We start from the raw sequence: 17359 nt of genomic DNA, 5'->3' as shown, positions 1-17359 counted from the left end.
GATGACCTGGAGCTAGTGGGTTTGGCGACGAGTATGAAGCGAGGGCCAGCCAACGAGAGCATACAGGTCGCAGTGGTGGGTAGTATATGGGGCTTTGGTGACAAAACGAATGGCACTGTGATAGACTGCATCCAGTTTATTGAGTAGGGTATTGGAGGCTATTTTGTAAATGACATCGCCGAAGTTGAGGATCGGTAGGATGGTCAGTTTTACAAGGGTGTTTGGCAGCATGAGTGAAGGATGCTTTGTTGCGAAATAGGAAGCCAATTCTAGATTTAACTTTGGATTGGAGATGTTTGATGTGAGTCTGGAAGGAGAGCTTACAGTCTAACCAGACACCTAGGTATTTGTAGTTGTCCACATATTCTAAGTCAAAACCGTCCAGAGTAGTGATGCTGGACAGGCGGGCAGCGATCAGTTGAAGAGCATGCATTTAGTTTTACTTGTATTTAAGAGCAGTTGGAGGCCACGGAAGGAGAGTTGTATGGCATTGAAGCTCGCCTGGAGGGTTGTTAACACAGTGTCCAAAGAAGGGCCAGAAGTATACAGAATGGTGTCGTCTGCGTAGAGGTGGATCAGAGACTCACCAGCAGCAAGAGCGACATCATTGATGTATACAGAGAAAAGAGTTGGCCCAAGAATTGAAGCCTGTGGCACCCCCATAGAGACTACCAGAGGCCCGGACAACAGGTCATCCGATTTGACACGTTGAATTCTATCAGAGAAGTAGTTGGTGAACCAGGCGAGACAATCATTTGAGAAACCAAGGCTATTGAGTCTGCCGATGAGGATGTGATGATTGACAGAGTCGAAAGCCTTGGCCAGGTCAATGAATACGGCAGCACAGTATTGTTTCTTATCGATGGCGTTTACGATATCGTTTAGGACCTTGAGCGTGGCTGAGGTGCACCCATGACCAGCTCTGAAACCAGATTGCATAGCGGAGAAGGTGCGGTGGGATTCGAAATGGTCGGTAATCTGTTTGTTGACTTGGCTTTCGAAGACCTTAGAAAGGCAGGGTAGGATAGATATAGGTCTGTAGCAGCTTGGGTCAAGAGTGTCCCCCCCTTTGAAGAGGGGGATGACAGCAGCTGCTTTCCAATCTTTTGGAATCGCAGACGACACGAAAGAGAGGTTAAACAGGCTAGTAATAGGGGTTGCAACAATTTCGGCAGATAATTTTAGAAAGAAAGGGTCCAGATTGTCTAGCCCGGCTGATTTGTAGGGGTCCAGATTTTGCAGCTCTTTCAGAACATCAGCTGACTGGATTTGGGAGGAGAAAGGGGGAAGGCTTGGGCGAGTAGCTGTGGGGGGGTGCAGTGCTGTTGACTGCGGTAGGGGTAGCCAGGTGGAAAGCATGGCCAGTCGTAGAAAAATGCTTATTGAAATTCTCAATTATAGTGGATTTATCGGAGGTGACAGAGTTTTCTATCTTCAGTGCAGTGGGCAGCTGGGAAGAGGTGTTCTTATTCTCCATGGACTTTACAGTGTCCCAGAACTTTTTTGAGTTTGTGTTGCAGGAAGCAAATTTCTGCTTGAAAAAGCTAGACTTGGCTTTTCTAACTGCCTGTGTATATTGTTTTCTAACTTCCCTGAAAAGTTGCATATCACGGGGGCTGTTCGATGCTAATGCAGAACGCCACAGGATGTTTTTGTGTTGGTTAAGGGCAGTGGGGTAAGTGTGTGTGTGTGTCAGTGTCGTGTATAATTGTTCTGGACCAGCTGCAGCTTAACCAGGTCTTTGCAGCACTTGACCATATGACTGGACAATAATCAAGATAAGATAAAACTAGAACCTGCAGGACTTGCTTTGTGGAGTGTGGTGTCAAAAAAAGCTTAGGATATCTTTATTACGGACAAACCTCTCCCCATCTTTACAACCATTGAATCTATGTTTTGACCATGACAGTTTACAATCTAAGGTAATGGCAAGTAATTTAGTCTCCTCAACTTGTTCAACAGTCACACCGTTCATTACCAGATTCAGAACTTAGGGAATGATTTGTACCAAATACAATGTTCTTAGTTTTAGAGATGTTCAGGACCAGTTTATTACTGGCCACCCATTCCAAAACAGACGGCAACTCTTTGTTAAGGGTTTCATTGAATTCATTAGCTGTGGTTGCTGATGCGTATATGGTTGAATCATCAGCAATGTTCCCTCTAAGACTGCCACACAGCTCCCCGGAACTGTCGTACAGAAATGTCAGCCCACAGAGAAAAGCATGAGATTGAACTTCACTCAACTTTCTAGAGCAGTGGTCACCAACCGGTCGATCGTGATCCACTGGTCAATCTCCAAGGCATTCCTAGTCGATCACCAAACATTTCTGTAAAAAAAACAATTAAGCCTTGTGTTCCTATTATTCGTCTGGGGCTGTTGACAGTAGGTGTACCCGATTCAGCTGCCCTGCACGCCGTGTAGGTCGAACTGTTGCCATTTTGAACCATTTAATGTGTTTCTTCCTTCCCGGCGGGCCCAGAGAGCAAATCAAGTGCACTATAGGCCTACCGCTGGCCAGTCGGATGGCTCAGGTGAAGTACATGCAGTAACGTAGCAGGCATAAAAGAAAGCTACAGCAAAGTTAATACTGTGAGATTTCAAAACGTTTAAAACAATGACTAGAGAGAGGCTGTCAACGAAAACAGCAAAAATGATTTATGAGTGAGTTTATGTTGAAGTTCTTACTCAGCACTGTCAACACTTTGTATTTAACACTTTTATATGCCCCAAAATGCACTTTCTTCCTATTTCCACTCAGCGCTACAACAAGCACTGCAGCAGCAGTAGTGATGGCAGTAGTAATGGGAGTAGTAGTAATTGTCGAATAGGGATTTCATAGGCTATGGGTTAGTTATAGTCATGTTGTGTTTGCAAGGAATCTGATCGAGATTAATTCCATCCCTGTCCACCCTACAACTGGTGGTGTGGTTGGTGTGGGGTATACAGTTCACCTCCACTGTGTATCCATAAACACAACCTGTGCATTTACAGTCAACACTAAAAATAGTGTAATATTTTTTTCTTAAATCAAAACATTTTAACTTGATTAAAACTATTGGAAACAGTAATACACGGAACTGGACACTCACCAAATGTGCACACCAAAAAATGATGTGTTTAACAAGCCAACTTAGTGAAATAACCTAACGCAGCGCTGGGTCAATGTAGCATAGAACACATGTTGGGTTATTTTGACCAAGTGCTGCTGGGCTGCGTGATTAACCTAACGGGTTGGGTTACTCGGATTACCCCAACAACTTGTAATTAGTGGATCATTACTTACTTGCCGTGCTGGGTTATTTTTGATAATTCTTTCTATAGTTGGTTTCAATGGCCGAAACAGTGCAAAGAAAAGCAAAGTGCAAATAATAACATTCTGTAAAGTATATCCAGAACCTTGAAACAGCACAGCAGAGAGACAGCTGTCACATTATGATGTACTCGTTTTTGCAGATGATAACAGTGTGATATTTATTTCAGGAATCAAAACAAAATCACTTGATAGAAAAACAATTGGAATCAGAAAATAATGTAGCCTAATACAGTACACTCACCAAAGGCTCAATAAAAACGACATGGACACACATGGTGTCCTGGGGTTGTGAAGCTGGAAACAAACTCAAACCTGACCCTTTGTCTAATGATGTTCGTTTTGTTTACTTTAGATTCACAACAAGGTTACAAGGGCATGGGAGGTCCACAGGGATATTGTCATCCACAGTACTCTATCAATTATTCATTTTTCAACTCAATTCTTTCTTGTATTCTCCCAAAATGTTGTTTATAACATGTATGCACTCATTTTTGACAAATATTTCTTGCAGATAAATTATGTTGACCACTTTTAGTGCTATCCCTCCATTTCCAGGGCCCATAAATGCTTAATCCTGATCGCGTTCAAATCCATATACATCTCAATAAAATTGAGTTGCAATAACTGTCGGCGGTGTGTACTTACGACTACATCGAGTCAGTGTCAGTCGATACTTGTAAAAAAAATAACAATTTTTCAACGCCTACCATGTACCTATGTTTGTCCTGTGTAACTGCAAACTTTTCCTTGGGTGCTGAAATGCGTAGTTTTTGATAAAAGTAAAATTGTACCGCTGCCAAGGGAGCCATTTGTTTGTTAACGGAGAAAGAGCAGCAGATTCTTTCGTTTTGGCAGGGGATGCACAGAATGCAACTTTTTATTAAAAAAACGATGGATTCCAACTCCGACTGACAACTCTATAACGATCAGGATAAGCACGGGTACACAGTAAGAGTTATAGAATGGATCATTGTAAAAGTATCGAGTGGTAGCGCACGGTTGAAGTCGTAATTTCAGCCTCCATTGGGAAACAGTGGATTACGGAGCGCAATTTGACAGACGTCACAAAAAAATGGCGGATTTCAGCACACAAAGAAAAGCCTGCATGTACACAGGACAAACATAGGTACACGGTAGGCATTTAAATATGAAAATTAGTTTTACAAGTATCAACTGACAGACTCGACACTCATTGCAACTCAACTCAAACCAGAGGTATATGAAGTTGAGTTTACTAAGTAACACAGTTCTATGTGATGTCTCTGTATACCAAGTAGGTAGTAGCTCATCCGCAAAAGTTGAAATAAAAGACTTGCCTGCGAAAGTTGCAAAAAAAGTATCCAACAGCTTGAATCGAGTTTGAAGGGCTCGATTCCCGCGTCAGCTTGTCTGATAATGAGCAGCAGTATTTGTCATTATTAAGGATCCCCATTATGCTACTGCCAAGGCAGCAGCTACTCCTTCCTGAGGTCTAGCAATATTAAGGCAGTTATATACAACTAAAAATATTACATGACATTACAATTCATAACACTTTTCACAACACATTAAGTGTGTGCCCTCAGGCCACTACTCTACTACTACATATCTACAATACATGGTAGTAGGCTCTTACTGGAGGGAATTGTTGAGTATTTTATTATTTAATTTCGGAAAATGAATCTCCTAAAAGATAACCGAGTCATTTAATCTTGCATAGAGCAAGCTAATTCAATGTAGGCCTGAATTCTAGCTAGCTAAAACATGCAAGCAAGCTAGTATAGCAACAGCCGATGAAAGGACAATAGCTAAAAAAACAGAACAGGCGGTGGACAAGGAGCTTAAAGGGCCAAGCAGGTAGGTCATTTTCATTCAAATTTTTCCTAAATAGTTGACATTAAACATATGATACATAATATGAAAGTGATGTGTCAGTAGCAACATTGTTCATTGGTCATATGTGCAGGCGCGATCTCATAATGCGTTTGAATTACACCTGCCATACATATTAATGTAAAGACATTTAAATGTTGAACCAAAAAACAACTTTATGAAGCAATAACAGCAGATAGCCACAGGGAGGCGCTAAGTATCTTATCATAAAACAGTACGACTTGAGTTTGCCTCCCCATAGACTTTAAATGCCCAGTGCAGTCAAAAACGGGATTTAACTGTGTTTTATATATACATTACATGAGTATGGACATTTGCTTGTCGAACATCTCATTTGACAAACCATTTCTGTATGGACTTCGCTTACTGCAAGGAGGCATTGTCATTCTGAAACAGGAAAGGTCCTTCCCCAAACTGTTGCCACAAAATTGCAAGCACAGAATAATCTAGAATGTTATTGTTTGCTGTAGCATTAAGATTTCCCTTCACTGTAACTAAGGGGCCTAGCCCGAACAATGAAAAACAGCCCCAGACCATTATTCCTCCTCCACCAAACGTTACAGTTGGCACTATGCATAGAGGCATGTAGTGTTCTCCTGGCATCCGCCAAATCCAGATTCGTCCGTCAGACTGCCAGATGGTGACGCGTGATTCATCACGCCAGAGAACCCGTTTCCACTGCTCCAGTGTCCAATGGCAGAAAGTTTTACACCAATTCAGCTGACCCTTGGTATTGCATATGGTGATCTTAGGCTTGTGTGCGGCTGCTCGGCCATGGAAACCCATTTCATGAAGCCCCCGACAAACAGTTATTGTGCTGACGTTACTTCCAGAGGCAGTTCCTGGAATTTTGCAACCCTATTCAGGACTGCTGTTGAAACAGCTAGGTAAGTTGTTGGACCTGTCCCCCAAACTAGCTGCTTTCAGATGTTTAGCCTATTATTAACAGATATTTATCCAATTCCCACTACTGTCCCCCACCTTTAGGTGGCAGAACTTAGTCGGAACCCCTCATTTAACCCAACTTTGACGACTTTAACAATATGACAACTGGTAACAAAATGACAATTTTTATGTTACAAAAATATGTTTTTTTCTTTAATGTCACAACATTCTGTACTGAGCCTGTCCGTTAAGAAAAGACAACAAGAGAAGACAACAATACAATTTTTTATTTCCAATATTTATTAAGAGCTAACCAAAACACGTGCAAAATATGACTTAGGTCCACATGGGATTTGGCAAACTGTGATTACGTGACCCTTGAAAAGCGTTATTGTACTTGTCCATGGGTGTTTAACGGTACTCTCAACAACAAATCTATATGGGAGGATTCCAGTGAGATATTGGTGATGTGTGCCCATTGTCATTAACTTGTTCCATTATGAAAATGTAAGTAATTATTGGGGTCGGTACTTTCAGGAATGGACCAGTGCTATTGGTTATCCTTTGACTTCAATCTTTTTTTGTTTTCAACCTCATGACCTTCCCTACTACTGGGGCATGCTGGTTTTCACAAGAGAGTTGAAAGGTTTTTTTGAGAGTGGTAACTGAGGGACAGACAAATATGTTGAATGGCTGGAGCTACAGTATATTCATCTCAAAGCGAAACAGAAAGGACAATAAAATCATAACTGGATAAAAAAGATTTGTCACACAAACCAAACGCCTTTTTCACTGTTTTGAATATAAATTATTATTGCAACTACATTGCTTTGCTACAAAGATAACTTTATCCAATAAGAGTGAAATAAAACAAATTACAAGTACAAAATACATTTTCAATCAGGGGGTAGAATTGACATTGTACTAGCCTTCAGAGTTAAGTCGAAGATACACAAGCACTTCATTCATTGTATTTCTTAAATATTTCAATAAGAACAATAAGCACTACAAACAATTTTTACTCTTCCATCAACACCCATTATAGAGAATCAGTAAACGCCTATAATGGGTTGATGGTTCTTATTTAGCACTTTTACAACAAGTGCTGTACTAAATACAACAAATACCTTCGACAAAAACGTCTTCTCATAATACTGTAAACCAGGTTTACAATTTAGGTGCTATACTGTAAATCAGGTTTACAATTTAGGTACTATACTGTAAATTAGGTTTAGGTGCTACACTGTAAATCAGGTTTACAATTTAGGTGCTATACTGTAAATCAGGTTTATAGTTTAGCTGCTATACTGTATGTGCTTCCCTATGACATTGTCTTTTAAGAGGAGAAGAAAACAAACCAAACAACTCTACATCTCTACTCTCTGACATGGACAGACACTTTGAGAAGTGATAAAACAAATGGAATCTGAAGAGGCAACTTACTGTACAAACTGACATACTGTACATACACACATCCACAGGGCAACAAAACCACACACACACAACGTATACACATTTATATACATAATGTACACACACTTGCACACTGCACAAAAACATATATACATCCACTTTTCCTAAGCAGTGGAGCTACTTTTCACACAACAGTCCAGAAGGTTCTTTAAGAAGAGGAGGTGATATTCCCAGAGGATACGATGGCCTCCCTTGGCAAGTACTCCGGCTCATCCTTATTGGGGTGGGACGAGTTGTCCGACTTGCTCCGGCTGAACTCTGCACCAATAATGGGCTGGGAGAACTTGCCGGAGGGCCGGGTGCAGATGCTGCAGCACAGGAGCGTTTTGAGGAAGGCGCGACGCATCTCGTTGCTGGTGAGTGTGTAGATGAGGGGATTCATGGCCGAGTTAAGCACGGCCAAGGCCAGGAACCACTCGGCCTTGTACAGGATGGGGCACATGCGGATGTCGCAGGCCACGTCCAGCAACAGAAGGATGAAGAGTGGAGCCCAGCAGGCGATGAAACAGCTCAGCACGATGATCACGGTCTTCAGCAGGGCCATGGACTTCTCTGAGCTCTTGCTGCTAGCGCTACCCCCACCGCGGCCGTTGGAGACCTTGCGGAACACCATCTTGCGGCTGCGGGTGCGCACCAGGGCGTAGATGCGCGCGTACAGCACCACGATGGCCATGAGGATGACGCTGAAGACGGTGGTGCAGAACAGGATGTAGGTCTTGTGGTAGAGTGGCAGTACGGTGGAGCAGCTGGGCATGCTCTGGATGCAGTTCCAGCCCATGATGGGCAGGCCGCCCAAGATGGCTGCAATCAGCCACACGGTGCTGATGAGCATGAAGACACGGCACGTGTTGCCATTGTTGTGCAACTTCATCTTCAGCATGGTGAGGTGGCGCTCGATGGCGATGGCCAACAGGCTGAAGACTGAGGCTGCCAGGGCCACAAACATACTACCCTCCCGGAAGAACCACTGTGTGGGGGTCAGTTTGTATGTGTTGGCACCTGACAGCAGGATGTTGGCAGTGTACACCACCCCAGCCAGCAAGTCTGATAGAGCTAAGTTCCCAATAAAGTAGTACATGGGCTTGTGGAACTTCTTGGTCCTCCAAATAGTAAGCAGGACCAAGACATTCTCAAGAATAATGAAGCAACATACAATGATGAAAACCACAGAGTCCGCTTTGAGCCTGGAATCCTGCTCCACTTTCCGGAGCTTCCCTGTGAAGTTGTAGTGTCTGGCTATCAAGTCAGAATACATGGAGTCACCCATGGTTCTGTTTTTAATGAAATCCCCCAAATTCTTTAGTTCAAGATTTTAGACCATTGAGTTGCGCTGGTGAGTCAAGGCACAGCTGGCAATGGTAATCCTAAACGCTTGATGGGTTGTCATTGCAGACGCTCAAATCAAATAATCCTCAATGCCACATGATATTCTGAGAATGTCCTTGGCCCCAATCATGAAACTCCTGGAAAAAAATAGAAAATACCAATTTAGAACAGTCATGAGAAAATGTTCTGTTGTAGATTTTTTTTATGACTCCTAAAATTCTATCTATTTACTAGCTCAGGCTACTCCTGCCCTTTTTATATGGAATGGTGATTGAGTATTCAGTAGGCTAATTGAACAAAAGTCAAGTGAACATGAGACCGAGGCAATTATTTTGTAAAAGAGTTGAGGATAAATACATTTTTTTAGGAATATGTGATAAAGCAAACCATCAGAAAAGTCGGACCCAGATCGTCCCTTTATGGACATGACGATCATGATACCTGATTCAGAAATGTGTGCTGAATTCTACAAGATGGAAAAGTATCGCGTTGATGCATAGGTTAAATGACCAGCATAATATGTTATTCTGATTCAGAACTGTGCTAAGAATGAGATGGGGGTGACGCATTGGTAAACTATGAAGTAAGCTATAAAAAAAAAAAATAACGTTTGGAAAAAAATCCATGAACTTCAGAACAAACTTGCAAGAACTAACTTGCAAAACTATCTAACGGCGTCTTAACATTCACTTGAAATGCGTTTAAAACTCATGGGCAAGTGATGAGCAAGATGAACGTTATTTTGTTCAAACATGTTTTTTTTTATTTCTTCTGTAGGCCTATTTAAGATATGATCTTAAATTACTTTCGAAAGCAAATTGTATTTTTGTTGTTGTTACAGAACAACTTTTATTTGCATTCTTTTAAATTCTTCATAACCTACTAATAATGATGGCCAGACACCAAATTAGGCCAAATACATTGATAAAATCTAGAAATTATGTCAATGTCATGTTTCCTTACCTTAATAGTAGTCGTCATCAATGCGAATATTCTTTACAAGTGTCAACCTTTTATACTGGCACAATTTGTTAAGTAAGAAACCTTTTAGTGTATTTCCCAGTGGCTGAGTTGTTTCCCCACAGTGATCCCATGGACTGAGCACGGTGCGCAAGATCGACTAAGTAAAAGCGAACCTTTTTGTCAGTTCAACCCACTCAAGTCAAACCTCCTCTCTCAAGTCGCGTTGTCCCGCAGTAAATTCACAGAGATTACATTTATTCAGAATTTCTACATTTTGTGTGCATTACATTTCGAAATTCTTCCAATTTTCCACTAGAACACATACATTAAATGCATATAGGCAATGAAATCCGTGTAAAAAACTAATAATATATATTTGTCAAATGTATGTGCGTTCAAGCAATTTAGCGTCTGTTAATGAAGTGGTGGTTTGATATGGCGATTTGTGTTGCACTTTATTTTAAAATGCATAAATGACCAGGTACATACAAGAGATTACATTGTAACATGGTAATTGCGTAGTAGTAATCTATGAGTTACTAATAGATCGTTTTCATATCCATGGGAAGATGATTATGGCTTCAACCCAAATGTTCCTCCTGTAATTTGAACAGAATAGCCTGCCTAAAAATACCAACGTCTGTCCTGACGATGTGGTGCAGTTCATTTAGTATGCTTACAAACATGCATTTAGATATTCGAATGGACACAGAGATTAATAATTATTATGATACCTCTATTACTTTAAGCATTGGCAAAGCCAGCAGTCATTGTGGTAGTAATTATAACAATAAAACAATAATGATACAAAAATACCATTAATAAATTCCGTTATCAGAAATAATTGTGCTTTTATCTCTGGGAATGCACCAGCTGTGCACATTATTCCACCCCCTGATGAACCCCTTCACCAAAATTAAGTCAAGCTTTATGTGCATGAGTAACCCCGTCCCCTGTGCTCCATGAGTAACCCCCCACCGTCCCCTGTGCTCCATGAGTAACCCCCCACCGTCCCCTGTGCTCCATGAGTAACCCCCCAGAGTCCCAGCTCCGTCCCCTGTGCTCCCAGAGTCCCAGCTCCGTCCCCTGTGCTCCCAGAGTCCCAGCTCCGTCCCCTGTGCTCCATGAGTAACCCCCCACCGTCCCCTGTGCTCCCAGAGTCCCAGCTCCGTCCCCTGTGCTCCCAGAGTCCCAGCTCCGTCCCCTGTGCTCCATGAGTAACCCCCCACCGTCCCCTGTGCTCCCAGAGTCCCAGCTCCGTCCCCTGTGCTCCCAGAGTCCCAGCTCCGTCCCCTGTGCTCCCAGAGTCCCAGCTCCGTCCCCTGTGCTCCTGTATGTGTGTGTCACTCATTCACAACCACCCTTAGTTTCAAACATGATGGTGGCTGCATTATGTATTGGGAATGATTTAACCAGAAAATGCTCACAACTGTAATTGCTGCCAAAGCTGTTTTCACCAAGTATTGCCTCAGAGGATGTACACTTAGGCCTATGCAATCACAACATCAAATGTTCTTGCGTTAATTCATTTTTTAAATTATTTTTACTTTGAATTAGTGGGGGGAAATCCTTACGTGTTTGTGTCTGTGTGAGAAAGAGAGAGCAAAGAGAGGGGAAAATAACTCAAAGGAAAGTGGACAACATGGAAAACTTCCTTCAAGAGGTCTCTTTGGTGAATTCTTTGACGGGGAGAATATCTGTATCCCTGCTCCAGTCGGTTGTCTGTGAGCAAGCGTTGGCACCATCGCTGTCAGCTCTCTGGACCATCAAACCAAGTGAGATCACAAGCCTGCTTGCAGAGAGAGACAGGGTCTTTATTTTGGGATGTCCCACTGCCATCCCGCTTTCTTTGTTTATTTTTGATCTCCTTCACTTAGTCTTTATCCACCACAGGACTCTGGCTCATTTATCCTCCAATAGTGGTTTCTCCCAAAGTGGCCTAATGGAAGCAGAACATCAGCATGAATCTAAAACAAATTGACCATCCAAATAAGCCCTCTAGACTTTATATACGAATCATTTCACAGTAATTCTTTGCTACAGTACACATTTGCTGTCGTATTTGATACATTTGTGTGAATGTGATCCAAAGCAGCTGGAACCTTAGGCATGTTAAACCCCCCCCTCCAATGTCCGTGAGGTCAGAGGGAGAGTAGCCATGCAGAAAGAATACGTGGAGGGGTGAAAGGAAGAAAGGAGAAGGGGAATGAACAAACAGAGGACTGTGCTTTTGAGCTCCAAGGACTTTGTTTCATGACTCTCAGAGGAGAGAGTCGAGGAGGTGAATAACATTGGCCCCATAAGGAAGAGGAGAGGCCCCAACATGACAAGCTCCCTTAACGCACTGGTACGCTTAAAGGAAAACCAAGAGATGTGCTCATTGAAATTGCTCCACCGTGCTGGAATTGATCCACCATGATACTTCAACTGTGACATTCTTTACATCCATGTGCCAGCTGAATGGGGCATCTCACCATCTGCCCATTCCACTCCCTTTCTTGCTATCTCTTCATTCTGTTGCATCTGGTTGGTTTATCCTTATCCCAGTTCTTCTCCAGGTGCAACCCCACCGGAATCTGTATGTCCATAACCCTAACACGCACACCAACACAGTCATTGGATTGTGAGAAGACTTGAAAGTATATTGGTTGATCGTACTTTATGCAATAAACCCCTACCCTCCATACTAGTACTGTATGTGTTTGATCCTGTTAGGGCTAGGGGGCAGTATTGACACGGCTGGATAAAAAACATACCCGATTTAATCTGGTTACCACTCCTACCCAGTAACTAGAATATGCATATACTTATTACATATGGATAGAAAACACCCTAAATTTTCTAAAACTGTTTGAATGGTGTCTGTGAGTATAACAGAACTCAAATGGCAGGTCAAAACCTGAGAGATTCCTTTACAGGAAGTGGCCTGTCTGACCATTTCTTGAACTTCTTTTCCATCTCTATCATTTACTAAGGATCACTGCTCTAACGTGACACTTCCCACGTCGTCCATAGGCGCTCAGAGCCCGGGAAAAAACAGAATGTCGTCATTCCAGCCCCAGGCTGAAACACATTATCGCCTTTCTCAAGTGGCCGATCAAGGGACACTGGGCTTAGGCGCGTGACCCGACCGCCCCCGCCTTTGGGATTTTTTCCTCTGTTTGCCGAAAAGGAGATTCCCTGTCGGAATATTATCGCTTTTCTACGAGAAAAATGTCGTAAAAATTGATTTTAAACAGCGGTTGACATGCTTCAAAGTACGGTAATGGAATATTTCGAATTTTATTGTCACGAATTGCGCCATGCGCGCGACACTTCTTTACTATTTCGGATAGTGTCTGGAACGCACGAACAAAACGCCGCTATTCGGATATAACGATGGATTATTTTGGACCAAACCAACATTTGTTATTGAAGTAGCAGTCCTGGGTGTGCATTCTGACGAAGACAACAAAAGGTAATCAAACTTTTATAATAGTAAATATGATTATGGTGAGTGCTAAACTTGCCGGGTGTCTAAATAGCGAGCCCGTGATGCCTGGGCTATGTACTTAGAATATTGCAAAATGTGCTTTCACCAAAAGCTATTTTAAAATCGGACATATCGAGTGCATAGAGGAGGTCTGTATCTATAATTCTTAAAATAATTGTTATGCTTTTTGTGAACGTTTATCGTGAGTAATTTAGTAAAATGTTAGCGAATTCCCGGAAGTTTGCGGGGGTATGCTAGTTCTGAACGTCACATGCTAATGTAAAAAGCTGGTTTTTGATATAAATATGAACTTGATTGAACAAAACATGCATGTATTGTATAACATAATGTCCTAGGGTTGTCATCTGATGAAGATCATCAAAGGTGAGTGCTGCATTTAGCTGTCTTCTGGGTTTTGGTGACATTATATGCTGGCTTGAAAAATGGGTGTCTGATTATTTCTGGCTTGGTACTCTGCTGACATAATCTAATGTTTTGCTTTCGTTGTAAAGCCTTTTTGAAATCGGACAGTGTGGTTAGATTAACGAGAGTCTTGTCTTTAAATAGCTGTAAAATAGTCATATGTTTGAGAAATTGAAGTAATAGGATTTTTAACGTTTTGAAAATCGCGCCACAGGCTGCCAGTGGCTGTTACGTAGGTGGGACGCAAGCGTCCCACCTAGCCCATAGAGGTTTACCCAGACTTAAATTGATTTATGTTTGTGTAGTATATTTTTCACAGGGTGCCAAAAGTTATAGTAGTTATATATGAGCTACAGAGACTTTACATCAAGACAAAGGCACACATTCAGAGGCCACCTCTGAGCATAGGCTAGAAAATGATGGAGATGTGACATATGTTGGACAATGAGAGCACATAGGCCACTCAACCCAGTAGGCGGTACTACTCTAGATTATCATTGCAGTTTAGCGTCATAGCCGTAGGTTTGGACAGCTAGACAAATCAAGTTTTTAGTGCAAATCATCTGTTTAAAGAAAGCCATACATTATTTGCTGCACTTAACCTGCCCTGCAGCACTTTGTCTGTTTCTTGTATTTATTGAACACAGGAATGTCAATTTAGTGTCTGGTAACATGACTGTTGTTCTGTTGACCCTGTCAGATGTCAGTGTGGAAAAGAATCCCCAAAAAAGAAAAGCAGGAGTGGAAAGGAAAGCCTTTCTCTCAAACAAGTGATGGATTTACCTAGAGGTGAAGTAGAACATGTGGGAGCTGTATGTGTTTTTAGAACCCCCTCAAGTCATGGGTTGTAAAAATACCGATGGCGTGTACTCACAGCGTTACACTGCTCTCATAAAGCATTCCACAGGAATATGATCGCAGGAAATGGTCAATGAAGGAGAGGACAGAAAACAAAAGTAATTTCCGGAGGTTTTTACAAGGCCTCCAAGGGTTTCATATTACGTTAGATAGGTCTAAGTGTAAAGTAAAATAAAAACAGCAACAAAGTTTGTCCTTATATCAAGATGTTTATTAGTCCCATTTAAGACACACGGATAAGCACAAGTAGTATGAATGGAGTAATAGAAAATAGACTGAAAAGGATAAACTTAGTCGTTTAGCAGGATTTCAATGTCCCTGACCAACCTCAAGCACAGACATTAAAGTGAGTCAGAATTCTATTAAAGTGAGTCCCAACTTATCTAAAATCCTTCACCAGTTCAACTGGGTCAAATATAAGTTGTAAGGGGGGTGGAAGAACAACATTTCACGAAAGATAACAATCCCCACATCCTTGCCTTTTCCTTCCAATGCCCTAAAAAAATATACCTTTCTCCTTCCTCTATCCGGTTCTCACAGTCAGTATAGATAGCGCCAATCAGGCCCACACTAAACATAGTTTGGGAATCTTTGTTATACTGACCATAAAGGCCACATACAGAAGCACTGTCATCAAAAGGCAGGTCAAAACTTTAGGATGATCAATACAATGCATTGAATTTTAGATGATCATGTTCCCATTTTATGTTTCACCCAAACAGAGGAAGGCCTGCAGAGCATGTAATTGAGATTGTCACCATTTAAGAGAGTCCGTGTTAACCTGTAAGGACAAACAGTATGCAATGGCATGATCAGTAGAGACAGCAATGAGATGTGGTCCCGTGTGCCTCAGTTGGTAGAGCATTGTGTCTGCAATGCCAGGGTTCTGGGTTCCATTCTCACTGGGAACCAGCACAAAAAAAAATGTAAGTCACTCTGGATAAGACTATCTGCTAAATAACAAATAAAATGTGATGCCAAGTACAATATGGGGTGAGATTGCAAGGCATATGTTACATGTTCTTCACGTCATGGCTAGCTGTGAAGTCCCAGGAATGTCTCTCACCCCCTAGACTAAAATGGTTGACAGTGACACTTCAGTCTTTTCCATTTGATTGACATATAAATCATGGGAGCTTCATTCTCAAAGGGAGGGATTCATCAGCAAATGCGGGAATGGAGATGGTCAACATTGTTGCTGTTCATTAGGTGTTGTGATAGAGGCTTTGTAAAGCTCAGTTCAATTATTTGTTACAGCATGAGCATACCATCATTAAAGTGAGCATTGGGGGAAGCCTTGAGAAGTAGCTAAATGCTCAGGGTTAACCACCATTGCCTAGTTAAATAAAAAAAACAAAGGTCTCTAAGATGGAGACTGTTCTGGACATGCCAGGACTGACTATGTGGAATACTGGAACCATTTTGGCTCCATGAGAAAGTGCCATAGTTTTCTGAAACTTTTGAAAAGGTGTGTATCATATACATCTGTGTTCCTGGACATGCGACTGGCCACACAAGTAAGTTGAACAAAAGAGTAAGAACCTCCATTTGTTGTCGTGGGCAACAAATCAGAGCGTGACGTGATCCAGCTCAGCGTAAGCCTTTTGGCTTTTAGAGGGCCTTTGCAGATTGGTCCGACAAAAGAATGCTTTGTGTTTTAAATGCAGAAGAAAAAAAATAACCACACACATTCGCCCAAACACACAGATCTTGAACGGGGAGGGGAGAAGTGAGAACAAGCTACAGAGAAGTCACTAGTCTTCCGTTATCAAACTGTGGGGTTCAATCCAGTTATGGGACCTCTTAATATGATCTGTCAGCTTCAGTGGAAAAGATTAAAGCAGAAAAATCTTTCCTGGTAATAATCTCTGCAGGAATTAAATACATCTTTCAGTTTTGATTGGTTTCTCTGGAGTTAAAGTAGAATAGGAAATATGAATGTGTGCATTGCAATATTCAGTAACATCAAGCAAACTATGTTTTGGCCGTACATTAGGTCTGATATGTAGACCACCATTTCTTTTTCATCCCACTTGCTTGTTAATTTTCTCTAGTTCTGACATGGCAAGCCGTATACTCTTATTTTTGACTGTCATGGATAGCCATTCAGAAAGGTTAATGGCTACTGTACACTGAGGTCTTTGTCATGATTAGTTTGATTATTTCAGGCAAAATCATTGTCCTGTAAAGGGTTAATTCTATATTGGTCAAAGTTCAAAGACCCAGATGCATGTCCTGTATTGTTTCCATATAACTTCCTGTTAACTTGACACGTCTCTCGGTCTCATCCATATAGCTTATAACATAACATGGTTTCAGAAGTGGCATCCAAACCCATGCCTCCTTTGGCAGGGCTTGCTGACTGACATTAGAATGTAAACTGTGGAAGGACATCATCTCCATCCCTCACTGGAAACTCCAGAGAACTGTGCCACACCCACCATCTCTCTGATTGGAACTATTAGAACTATTCTCCAAGAAAGCATTGGTTTGGAATCAGGTGAGAGGCTGTATTTTGTGAAGCTATTTGTCAAGTTTGGTCTCTAAAACTGTTATAGGCAGAAATGAAGAACTATGCACTCGACCACCTAAACACATTTTAAGATTCCTGCCACGTCATAGTGTGTTTCTCTCTGAATCTAACATTACCGTAACTTTGGGAAAATTCACTTCCCCCAGTGGAGGTTTTCTTAAGGCACCCAGGAGAATGAAATGACACAGGCGCATTGACACTGCTAGTTCTTCAGCATGTCGCCATGGTGCTTAATAA

General features: G+C 41.8%; 1 protein-coding gene across 1 annotated transcript; it reads right to left on the bottom strand.

Annotated features, from left to right (window-relative positions):
- Nucleotides 1-6346: 6346 nt before the first annotated feature.
- LOC106573949 (sphingosine 1-phosphate receptor 1) lies at nucleotides 6347-10045 on the bottom strand. The gene is made up of 2 exons (XM_014149427.2): nucleotides 9837-10045; nucleotides 6347-9010 (listed from the first exon to the last, which is right to left on the bottom strand). The coding sequence occupies exon 2, from the start codon at nucleotides 8812-8814 to the stop codon at nucleotides 7696-7698; it is 1119 nt and encodes a 372-aa protein (XP_014004902.1). The 5' UTR covers nucleotides 8815-9010; nucleotides 9837-10045; the 3' UTR covers nucleotides 6347-7695.
- Nucleotides 10046-17359: the final 7314 nt, after the last annotated feature.

This window comes from Salmo salar, chromosome ssa16, assembly GCF_905237065.1.
Source record: "Salmo salar chromosome ssa16, Ssal_v3.1, whole genome shotgun sequence".
Taxonomy (NCBI): domain Eukaryota; kingdom Metazoa; phylum Chordata; class Actinopteri; order Salmoniformes; family Salmonidae; genus Salmo; species Salmo salar.
Note: the sequence above shows the minus strand (reverse complement) of the source record. Positions and strands in the feature narration are given on the sequence as shown.

What these genes read in the sequence shown, in the direction of transcription:
- LOC106573949 (XM_014149427.2), bottom strand. Translation starts at nt 8,814, where the DNA reads ATGGGTGACTCCATGTATTCTGACTTGATAGCCAGACACTACAACTTC.